Here is a 12,652-nt window from a genome sequence, read left to right on the forward strand (position 1 = left end):
ACCTTATCTCTTTAATCTAACCATCTACTTGACAAAGTTGCTGGAATAGGGAAAAATGAAGTCCAAGGCAGTCAAACACTATCCAAAGTCATACAGCTAGTGCACCACAGACAGGGGCTAGAGCCCAGCTCTCTTGGCATTAAGCCCATTCTCTGCCCACTGTACCTCCTTGACATCACTTCTGCCCACTCCTCATCTTGGGCCCCATAATGAGGTTTATAACTGGATAGCTAAGCACAGTATAGGGGGATGGTGGGAGTCGAGAGTGAGTCTCTCCTGTCTTCCTGCAGAACCATCTAAAACAGCCCCAAAGAAAGAAATGGTTACAAGAGCCTATGAAGAAACTTAAGCCCATCTCTACAAAAAATAAAACATTAGCCAAGCATGGTGGCACACGCCTATCGTCCTAGCCACTAAGGAGGCTGAGATGAGAGAATTGCTTGAGTCCAGGAGTTCAAGGCTGCAGAAAGCCACGATCATGCAGCTGCACTGCACTCCAGACTGGATAACAGAACGAGACCCTGTCTCAAAAAAAAAAGAAAGAAAGAAAGGAAGGAAGGAAGGGAGGAAAGAACTAAGTATCAGAAAACAGAAACCTGTATTAGAGATGAAAATGCCAACTATAAATCAGCATGGACAGAGTACTTAAATCATGGTCCAGCCAATGGCAGACTTTATTTAATACAATGTTCTGGCAGTTGAAGACTTTAATCATTTCCTTACCTGGAATCAAAGAGGGTGCCATCCAGAAGCGTGCCATTGTAATGATACCTGAGAAAGTCCCCACTTTGACTTATCCACTCACAGTTTTCAGGTACTACCTTGTTCTCAATGGAAATGCTGTCCTTGGGGTTATGGAGGTCCAATAATGCAACATCAAACACCAGAGATGCCTGACCGGGAATGTCTTTCCCTAGAATGGAATGGGAGAAGATGATTAAACGGGACACAGGATTTAGGAAGTACTTTACAACTCAACAGGCTTGGGGTTGGTGTTATTCATTTCTTGAGGTTTTGAAGCCAAGGAAATAAATGTTCTTCCAGGTCTTGAATGGGCCCCCATGGTGTCCAACCATGGGCTGATGGTATAATCTAAAACCTGACTCAGCAAAAGGAGAAAATTGGTATTAATGACATAAGAGACTACCATGACCATATTTTCTGGACTCATGCTGGAAGATCAAGGCTCTATGTAGGTGGGCAGGCACCCACAGGTAAACCCAAATACATACCTCTGTGGGTCTCTGTTTGTGAATAAATGCAAACCACAGACATTTAAAGGAGAAAATTCCAAATCTCTGGTCTGGTTCTGGAGAACTGTACACAAACTTGTTCTTTGAAACGAACGGCCAATTTTTTAGAGGCAAAAAGTAAAACTCAATGCTTTAAGTATATCCAAAGCAAGATATAAATAAGATGAAAGCAGAATAACAGAGAAAAAAATGGCACCCACAATCCAAAATATAAATAAATAGTCCTCAAATCACTTCTATCTCACTTCTGGGTAGTACTGCTTCTCTTGGATGTTCCTGCCAGTGGGAATATTTTGAATATCTGCAAAATGAAATCCACATGAAGAGATTACAGGACACTAGTTCTTCCTGCAAAGATCAACATCAACCAATAAATAACTCAAAATCCAGTAATTTGGGATAGTAGAAAGTTAACCAACAAACCAATCTCTCAGTTTTACTTGCCATTTGTTATACCATGCAAAGGAGCAGGCCCAGACAAGCAAACCAGATGCCGCCAAGCCTGAGCTCCTTCCAGTGGCCTTTGGCAAAGCCCACCCTGCATCTCCTTCCCCTCCAAGGAATGATGAAATCTGCTGAAAGCCAGCTGCTGAGTCAGCCCCTGGAATGCAAGGTGTGGTCAATCCCTAAATCGCATGCGTGGGAGATAGAATATTAATCTTTTGTGCCTTACTGTATCTTTTCATTTAAGAGAAAAATGAAAGCCTTAAAAGTAACCATGGGGTTTAAATTTTTCTTTTCTTTTCTTTTCTTTTTTTTTTTTTTTTGAGATGGAGTCTCACTCTGTTGCCCAGGCTGGAGTGTAATAGCACAATCTTGGCTCACTGCAACCTTCGCCTCCCGGGTTCAAGCGATTCTCCTGCCTCAGCTTCCCGAGTAGCTGGGATTACAGGCACCTGCCACCACACCTGGCTAAATTTTGTATTTTTAGTAGAGACGGGGTTTCCCCATGCTGGCCAGGCTGGTCTTGAACTCCCAACCTCAGGCGATCCACCCAAATCAGCCTCCCAAAGTGCTGGGATTACAGGCGGGAGCCACTGCGCCCAGCCTGGGGTTTCAATTTTTCTAGCATTAATGTGTACTAAATGAATAATGTTTTCTATAGCAACTTTGCAGAGATATAATTCACATACCATACAGTTACACTTGGATAGCCGAGCACAGTATTCAAGTATAAAGTATTCAAAAATAACTACTCTAAATAAGCTATTATTTATTTAAAGTAAATAAATAATATTTCTCATATTAGGCTCACATCTGGTTTTGTTATGTGGCTGATGACAAAAGGATCTGGGAGCCAATGTGAATGAACTTCTTGGGGCCAAGGACAAGACCATTTGAACATCAATAAGAAAACAGTAACTGCCAGGCACAGTGGCTCCCACCCATAATCCCAGCGCTTTGGGAGGCTGAGGTGGGAGGATCGCTTGAGTCCAGGATTTCAAGGTAAGCCTGGGTAACGTAGCGAGACATTGTCTCTAAAAAAACTTTTTTAACTAGCCAAGCATAGTGGCACACGCCTGTAGTCCTAACTATTTGGGAGGCTGAGGCAGGAGGATCACCCAGGAGTTTGAGGTTACAGTGAGCTATGATGGTGTCACTCCAGTCTGGGTGACAGAGTGAGACCCTGTCTCTAAAAATAATAACAACAATATCTTATATCTCAGTGGGGGGGAGAATTAAGACATATTTATGGCACTGCTTTAAACTTTATTTTTCTTTTAGTAGGGAATTCCACCCCTAATACTCTGTTTAAGAAACCATCTGCAGATCCCCAGCATGTAAAATATATAAAAGTGGGCCAGGCACAGTGGTAAACACCTGTAATCCCAGCACTTTGGGAGGCCAAGGTGGATGGATGGCTTGACCTCAGCAGTTTGAGACAAGTCTGGCCAACATGGCGAAATGCTGTCTCTACTAAAAATACAAAAATTTGCCAGGCATGGTGGCATACGCCTGTAGTCCAAGCTACCCAGGAGGCTGAGGCAGAAGAATCTCTTGAACCCAGGAGGCAGAGGTTGCAGTGAGCCGAGATCGCACCACTGCACTCCAGCCTGGGCAACAGAGTGAGACTCTGTCTCAAAAAAAAAAAGTGTATATATATATGAGTATATATATATGAGTGCGTATATATATATGAGTATATATATATATGAGTGCGTATATATATATGAGTATATATATATGAGTGTGTATATATATGAGTATATATATATGAGTGTGTATATATATGAGCGTATATATATGAGTATATATATGTGAGTATATATATATGAGTATATATATGAGTATATATATGTGAGTATATATATATGAGTATATATATGTGAGTATATATATATGAGTATATATATGTGAGTATATATATATGAGTATATATATGAGTATATATATGTGTGTATATATATATATGAGTGTATATATATATGAGTATATATATATGAGTATATATATATGAGTATATATATATGAGTATATATATATATGAGTATATATGTATATATATATATATATGAGTATATATATATATATATGAGTATATATATATATATATATATGAGTATATATATATGGAGGTAGAAAGGAGAGAAGGCCGAGCCCCATCACCTCAGGCTCCCTTCTCCTCCTGCTCCGCTCCACAGAGCCAGGAAAAAACGTTGAAAACATATTGGCTATTGTAAGTTGGCTATCACTATCAGTAAACTTCTTAAGAAGCATCATGTTCTCATTTATATCCTTAACTACAAAGTCATGTGCTGCACAATGAAGTTTTGGTCAGCAACAGACCACATATATGAGAGTGGTCCCATGAGATTATCATATCATGTCTTTACTGTACCTTTTCTATGTTTAGATACACAAATTATTACCATTGTGTTACAGTAGCTCACAGGATTCAGTACAGATGCTGTGCAGGTTTGCAGCCTAGAGGAAACAGGTTATACCACACAGCCTGAGTGTGCAGCAGGCTGTAGCACCTAGGATTGTGTAAATGCACTCTATGGCATTTGCACAACAATGCAATTGCCTAATGGTGCCTTTCTCAGAACATATCCCCATTATGAATCAACACATCACTGTATCCATCTGCTGTTTAAATGCCTACCGGTCTCTATGTTGTGCCAGCATGTCAATATGACTAAACGCACCTGAAATTCAAACATGAGTACCTGAGACATTCCATTTATCAGTCAATATTATGTGTTTTCCTTCACAGTAAAACTACAAACAGGACACTAGTTGTAATTAATGTGTTTTCTAACATTACACTTTGCTTTTGTCCATATGGAGTTAATGCCATAGGTAAAACTCATTGTAGAGGTGCAAACGGGGAAATCTGGCAATTCTGACATTGTATGGCTAAATTTCTACCTGCATATCTGCAACTTTTATAGTGTCTAATTCAAGTCTCATTTCACAAATGTTAAAGCCAGAGAGGTTGGTGGCCAAGGCCATGGCAGGTACAACAGGGGCAGAGGGGGTTACTTATGAATGCCAATGACTATAAGTAAGTGGAAATTTCTGCAACTCAATCATCACACAGCAGACAATCCAGACTAGCACTGTCAAATAGAACTTTCTGAGTGATGGAAATGATCTGGGTCTGTATCTGCACTGTCCACTATGGTGGTCCTCAGCAACGTGAGGCTATTGGGTACCTAAAATGTAGCAGTGTGACCAAGGAACTGAATTTTAAATTTTAGCTAATTTTAACTTGTTTCCATTTCAATATAAATAGCCACATGTAGCTAGTGGTTACCATACTGGCCAGCGTAGGTCTAGACCGAAAGGTCTAGTGAGTTTCATGTGGTAACAATTGAATTAACCACTGCAATAAAAATAAGGGTAGGAAAGAGTGGCTCCAAGAAGGAGAAGGACTTACCATCTCCATCCTCTCCATAGGCCAGAAAAGGAGGAATGGTGATGATGCGCTTCTCACCCACACACATCCCCAGCAGCCCTTTATCCATTCCAGGAATCAGCCAGCCAATTCCCACATACGTGTCCTATGTTTTCATGCAATTGTGACTGAAAGGTAATGAGAAACGGAAAAAGTTCCACACCATGAGGATATTTCCAACTCATATCTCTGTACGGTTTTTCTTACCCAAATATCAGCTAAACGATGATCCCATACCCATCCTAGAGATAGACATTTATGGATCTTTGCCCCCAAACACAGGGCAGATGTCCTCAAGTTTAGAAAGAAATAAAAAGCATGCATTTATACTAGTGATAGACAAAAACAGGCCAGCTATTCCACTAATCAAACACGCTCTAATGAGAAGAAATTGCGAAGGGTTCCCTGATCTCCCGTGTAGCCCCATGCCTCTCCATAGCTTCATATACATTCATCTTTTCCCTCTTGCTTCCATGGGAAAACTATAAAAATGAACCAAAACGTGCATAAGCCTCCTTAGAAATAGAGACTTACACGGCCAGGTGCAGTGGCTCACGCCTGTAATCCCAGCACTTTGGGAGGCCAAGGCAGGCAGATCATGAGGTCAGGAGATCGAGAACACCCTGGCTAATATGCTGAAACGCCGTCTCTACTAAAAATACAAAAAATTAGCTTGGCGTGGTGGCATGTGCCTGTATTCCCAGCTACTTGGGAGGCTGAGGCAGGAGAATCGCTTGAACCCAGGAGGCAGAGGTTGCAGTGAGCCAAGATCGTGCCACTGTACTCCAGCCTGGGTGACAGGGTGAGAATCCATCTCAAAAAAAAAAAAAAAAGAAAGAAATAGAACATTTCACTTAATGATGAGATCTCAAAATACTGTTAAGTTAGATAAACACTGCTCTTCAATGTTCCTAAGATGTATTAAAATTTTGACTCTGGCACCAGAGAAGATGCAACACTGACCAAAATTCTTAAGTAGATGAGTTCAGTACTGATAACAGTTGAGAAGAGTCCTTATTCTAGTATCCCCATCAGCATAAAAAGCAAGTAAGACAGAAGGAAAGAACTATGCATGGGACATTTCACTGATACTGCCATGAACGACAGGACTTACCTCGAATCAAACAGAGTTCCGTCCAGGAACGTCCCGTTGTAGTGGTACCTCACAAAATCAGACACCTGGATGGTCTGAGGGCAACTCGGGGGCTTGAAATAGGTGTGAATCTGAACCCGGTCTTCAGAATTCCATATATCCATCAGAAGTACATCAAAATGAAGCACTGAATTGGGGGGGGATCACACCAGCTAGAAATTAAAGATTACACACTGATTTCACAGTTGCTGCCTTTCAGGCCAGATAAATAAACACCTAGGATGCTCCCAAGGTGAATGTGGGCCAAAAGGGTTCAAGCAGTCACCGCTATACAATCCTAAAATGACCCATTCTTCCTCCCTCTTTCCTCCAAATGAAATTGAAAGAAAAGAGAAAAAACAGTTTTCTTCTCATTGAGGGTATCATTCAATACATCTGTGTTAATGACACTTTCTTTCACATCTAGAAGAAATAAACCTAAGATGGAAATTTTAGCTGTGTATGAGTTCACTGCTTTTCATTTTCCCCCAATCTAAAGCTTCCAAGATTCTCCAGTCTGTTTGACTTAACATCCTCAAAGTGTTCTCATTGTTTCTGCTGACGTGTTTATAAACGAGGAAGAAAAGCTTACAAACTCCTTCACTTCTGTAGGCAAGCTTTGGGGGAATCTTCATGAAACGTCTCTCGTTTACACACATCCCAACAAGAGCCTGGTCCATCCCTGTGATCAGCTGTCCTTTTCCCACAAACACGTTGAAAGTGGAGTCTCTGTCATAGGTGAAGGCCCAAAGGGTAGGGAAAGAGAAAGAAAAGTATAAATAGTCCCTTCCTCAGTAAAAACCAACCTGTAAAAATGTGCCCACAGATGTAATGGGGCCACAGCAAAGCAAAAACCCTGCCTAGGAGTTACTGATACAGGAACATCTCCACTGGACAGTACTTGTAGGGTTGGAAATTTTAGACTACCTTGAATATTGCCAGCAAATCTAGTTCAATAAGAATCAGCATAACTCTCTCCAGAAAAACAAAAATGTGTTAAACTGATTTTGCAAAATAGTTACCTATTCTTTCACACACACAAAAAAGAAAGAGTTGGCTGTGGTCATGCCAGGGCTTTGGAAGGCCAAGGCAAGAGGAGTTAAGTTGAAGTTAGGAGTCCGAGACCAGCCGGGGCAACAAAGTGAGGCCCCCCTCTCTACTAAATAAATAAATACATATAATTAGCCAGGTGTGGTGGTGCATGCCTATAGTCCCAGCTACTTTGGAAGCTGAGGTAGGAGGATCGCTTGAGACCAAGAGTTTGAGGCTGCAGTGAGCTATGATTGCACCACTGCACTCCAGCCTGGGCGACAGAGTCTCAAAAAATAAAATAAAATAAAATAAAAAAGACTTTACAGCCAGGTGCAGTGGCTCAAGCCTGTAATCCCAACACTTTGGGAGGCCGAGGAGAGTGATCACCTGAGGTCAGCAGTTTGAAACCAGCCTGGCCAACATGGTGAAACCCCATCTCTACTAAAAATACAAAAAATTAGCCAGGCGTGGTGGCACACGCCTGTAGTCCCAGCAACTCGGGAGGCTGAGGCAGGAGAATTGCTTGAACCTGGGAGGCGGAGATTGCAGTGAGCCGAGATAGCGCCACTGCACTCCAGCCTAGGTGACAGAGCAAGACTCTGTGTCAAAAAAAAAAACAAAAAACTTCATTTCATTTTCCATATGATTGGTACCTAAAAGCAACATCATAGGTATTAATGGCCAAAGTTAACACACACACACACACACACACACACTTGATTTTTTTTTAAAGTCATCCAGCTAAGTTAAACACAGAGGCAGCATGGTAACAGCATAAAACATACTTAAACTCTCTTAACCTCAGTTTCCTCCACTGCAAAATGCAAGAAATAACAACAGCCTCCCCAGGATCTGTGTAACAACGTGAAAAATGCTCTGAAACCCTAAGTGTTACGCCAATATTGCTATAATTATCACAGGTAATAGAAAGTATGATGTAGTCTTAGGATCACTAATATACGTGTTTTAAAGGCTGATAGGCAACAGCCTTAGATCAAAAGATAAATAAGGAAATCATGGCTGTGACTCACACCTTTATCTTCTTCAGTGTCAAATTTAGCAATCAACAGGGGTTTGCCTATTAGGGGACTGTGCCAGGTGCTTTGGGGGATATAAAGTACAAGGCATGGACTTTGCCTACAAGTACCTTATATACTGATAGAGACCCACAGGGTTTCAGAAGACATAAAATAAAATGCCCTATGGCATTTTATAATAACAGATTTTTACTCACTGACACGGAGGGATATATACAATAAGAGTAAAGGGCAGGTTACAATGCCAGGTGTGGTGGCTTATGCCTGTAATCTCAGCACTTTGGGAGGCCAAGGATGGTGGATCACTTGAGATCAGGAGTTCGAGACCAGCCTGGCCAACATGGTGAAACCCCATCTCTACTAAAAATACAAAATTAGCCAGGCGTGGTGGTGTGCACCTGTAGTCCCAGCTAGTTGGGAGCCTGAGGTACAAGCATCGCTTGAAGCTGGGAGGTGAATGTTGCAGTGAGCTGAGATGGTGCCACTGCACTGTCATCCAGCCTGGGTGACAGAGTGAAACTTTGTCTCAAAAAGGGTGGGGGGGGAACAGGTTAACATGTATCAAATCACTCCATTTTCAACTTACATATATAGATGCATATGAAAAAATCCACAAGGCAATACATGAAATATTATCTATCATCTACAGGTAGAGGACTTCAGGTGACTGAATTTGTTTTCTCTTTAATTATCTTACTTTTCAAAATGATCATGTAATTAATTATGTAATAAAATGTTAAGAGCTGCTGGGATTTACTTCATGAGAATGTGTCACCCTTCATTTTTCACTTTCACTTTTTCCTCTTTTTCCCTAATGAACAGTTTGGGTGAGCAACAGAGTCCACCTCACCACTCCCCTCAGGGCAGCTTCCTGAGACCTGGCCCTCTTCTCTTTCTCCTCCTAGTTTTACAGCCTATTTTAATAAGTTTCCTTTCTTCAAGGTCAGTGAACAGAAAGCAAGATTTCAAGTACAGGCCAACAAGCCAGAGGACAAAAGCACATGGCCAGTTGTGTGCCCAAGTCAGCTTTACACCTCCACCCTCTACCTCCGGGGCCCCAATCCCCACCCCCTGGAATGCCTGCTCTTGAATTACACTTGGCTGGGGACTCGCCCTGCCACTAAGCCATCATCAAACTGGCAGATTTATTATAATAATGGGCCAGAAAGCAAGACTTCAAAGACTCCCAAGCACAGAACACACGCAAGCAGCAACAATGCACCGGCAAGAAACTACTTTAAAAATATTTTTTTCATTCACAGAACCCGAATATACTTCCTAAATTTAACAAAACTTTTTAATACTAACTACCATTTACAGAGTATCTATTATTTGTTGGGCACAGTAGCAAACTAAGCTCTTCAATATATACTACACCATTTAATCCTCATACAATACTTTAAGGTGGGTGCTATGATACTCAGGCTCTTTGGAGGTTACAAAATTTCCCAAGCTCATGAAATTAAACATGAGGAGGGAAAAAAGCAAGAATCTAGGACCATCTCAATCTCACACTCCAGGGTCAGGGCCTCCCTAGAGGTGTATAGAAACAGTTGTTGCCCAGCTTGGGCAACATTGTGAAATCCCATCTCTACTAAAAATACAAAAAATTAGCTGAGCATGGTGGTATGTGCATGTGGTCCCAGCTACTTGGGAGACTGAGGTGGGAGAATCGCTTGAACCTGGGAGGCAGAGGCTGCAGTGAGCCAAGATCATACCCCGGCACTCCATCCTGGGTGACAGAGTGAGATCCTGGAAAGAAAAAAAGGAAAGAAAGAAAGGAAGAAAGGAAGAAAGAAACAGTTGTTGCCTCACAGTATTAACTTCTTCATTTGATGTTGCCTAAGCACTGTGAACAATTAAGCACCAAAGTGCTAAAAACCAAAAAACCTTTCTGAAAGAAAATGTATACATTTATACATTAATAATGTATACATTTATAGAAGAGGCTAACAATGCAAGACCAGTCTTATCTACTGCTTAAAATTCTGACCATCTGGAAAAATAAAGTTGTTCTGAACAAATTTATTCTGATCAGCACAACTGGCACAAACTCATGGGCAGCATCAAGCCCAGAACTGGTCATGAAAATTACTTCTGCACACTCTGGAGTAAGCATTTATACAACCTGTCCTGGGATCTGGCTTATTTACACCTTTTACAGGCATCTCATTCAGGGGCCTGCAGGAAACAGATGACACACCCAAACGAAGCTCTTCCAGGAAAGTTTAATAATGGGTTGTGCACAGCTGAGATCATAATCAATGGTGAAAAACTGAAAGGTGTTCCCCTGTGATTGGGAACAAGGAAAAGATGCTTGGTTTCAACACTTCTATTCAGCATGGTCCTGGAACTCCTAGCTAGAGCAATTAAGCAAGAAAAAGAAATACATGGCACAGAAATTGGAAAGGAAGAAGTAAAAATATCTCTTTTAACTGATGAAATAACTTTATATATAGAAAACCCTATAAGAGTCCATAAAAAAAGCTGTTAAAACTAATAAACATTGGACTTGATGGTTCTGTGGGGGAAAAAAAACAACTAATAAACAAATTTGGCAAAGTTGCAGGATACAAAATCAACACCCCAAAATCAGTTGCATTTCTATACTCTAATAATGAACAATCTTAAAAAAGGAAATGAACAAAATAATTCTATTTACAATAGCATCAAGAAGAATGAAATACTTAGGATTAAACCTAACCAAGGAGGCAAAAGACTACAATGGAAACTAGAAAAACATTGCTGAAAGAAATTAAAGAGGGCCAGGTGCAGTGGCTCATGCATGTAATCCCTGCACTTTGGGAGGCCAAGGGGGGCGGATCACCTGAAGTCAGGAGTTTGAGACCAGCCTGGCCAACATGGTGAAACCTGTCTCTACTAAAAATACAAAAATTAGACAGGCATGGTGGCATATGCCTGTAATCCCAGCTACTCGGGAGGCTGAGACAGGAGAATCGCTTGAACTTGGGAAGTGGAAATTGTGGTGAGCCGAAATTGCACCACTTCACTCCAGTCTGGGTGACAGAGCGACACTCTGTCTCTAAAAAAAGAAAGAAAGAAAGAAATTAAAGAGGACACAAATAAATGGAAATACATTTCTCGTTCATGGATGGGAAGACTTAATATGGTTAAGATGTCCACACTAACCAAAGCAATCTATTGATTCAATGCGATTCCTACCAAAATCCTGATGGCATTTTTTGCAGAAATAGAAAAAAAAAAAAACTAAACTAAAATTCATACGGAATTTTTTTTTTTTTTTGAGATAGAGTCTCACTCTGTCTCCCAGGCTAGAGTGCAGTGGTGCAATCTCGGCTCACTGCAACTTCTGCTTCCCGGGTTCAAGCAATTCTGCCTCAGCCTCCTGAGTAGCTGGGATTACAGGGGACTGCCACCATGCCTGGCTAATTTTTGTATTTTTAGTAGAGACAGGGCTTTACCATGTTTGCCAGGCTGGTCTTGAACTCCTGACCTCAGGTGATCAGACTGCCTCGGCCTCCCAAAGTGCTGGGATTACAGGTGTGAGCCACGGTGCCTGGCCTTGGAATCTTGAAGGACTCTAAAGAGCCAAAACAATCCTGAGAAAGAACAAAGCTGGAGGCCTCACACTTCCTGATTTTGAAACATATTATGAAGCTATCATAATCAAGGCAGCATGGTACTGACCCAAATACAGACACATAGACCAATAGATCAAAATAGCCCAGAAATAAACTTTTGCCTATATGGTCAAGTGATCTTTGACAAGGGCTAAGGCTACACAGTGGGTAAGGATGGTCTCTTCAATAAACGGTGCTGGGAAAATTGGATCTCCACATGCAAAAGAATAAAGTTGGAGATTCTTACTTTATACCATAGGAAACAATCAATTCAAAATGGATTAAATGCATAAATATAAGATCCAAAACTATAAAACTAGGAAAAAAACACAAGGGAAAAGCATCATGACATTGGATTGGATATGACATCAAAAGCACAGGTAACAAAAACAAAAACAGACAAAGGGGACTTTGTCAAACTTTAAAACTCTGAACAGCAAAGAAAATAATCAACAGAGTAAAAAGGCAACCTAAAAAATGGGAGAAAATGTTTGCAAACCTCATATATGATAAGGGATTAATAGCTAGAATATATAAAGAACTCCTAAAACTCAACGACCACAAAATAATCCAATTTTAAAATGAGCAAAGGGATTGAATGAATATTTCTCCAAAGAAGATATACAAATGGCCAACAAGCGTATGAAAAGATGTTCCACATCACTAAACAGCAGAGAAATGCAAATCGAAAACCA

The 12,652-nt window shown here is 40.9% G+C and overlaps 1 protein-coding gene across 1 annotated transcript in view; it reads right to left on the reverse strand.

Annotated features, from left to right (window-relative positions):
- LOC101129903 (peptidyl-prolyl cis-trans isomerase FKBP9-like) overlaps window positions 1-7,024 on the reverse strand; it is a 32,142-nt gene extending 25,118 nt beyond the window's left edge. The window contains 5 exon segments of the mRNA XM_031013380.3: window positions 724-913; window positions 5,137-5,282; window positions 6,269-6,447; window positions 6,449-6,459; window positions 6,879-7,024. Coding sequence (XP_030869240.2) covers window positions 724-913; window positions 5,137-5,282; window positions 6,269-6,447; window positions 6,449-6,459; window positions 6,879-6,966 — 614 coding nt within the window. The 5' untranslated portion in view covers window positions 6,967-7,024.
- Window positions 7,025-12,652: the final 5,628 nt, after the last annotated feature.

This window comes from Gorilla gorilla, chromosome 6 (assembly GCF_029281585.2).
Source record: "Gorilla gorilla gorilla isolate KB3781 chromosome 6, NHGRI_mGorGor1-v2.1_pri, whole genome shotgun sequence".
Taxonomy (NCBI): domain Eukaryota; kingdom Metazoa; phylum Chordata; class Mammalia; order Primates; family Hominidae; genus Gorilla; species Gorilla gorilla.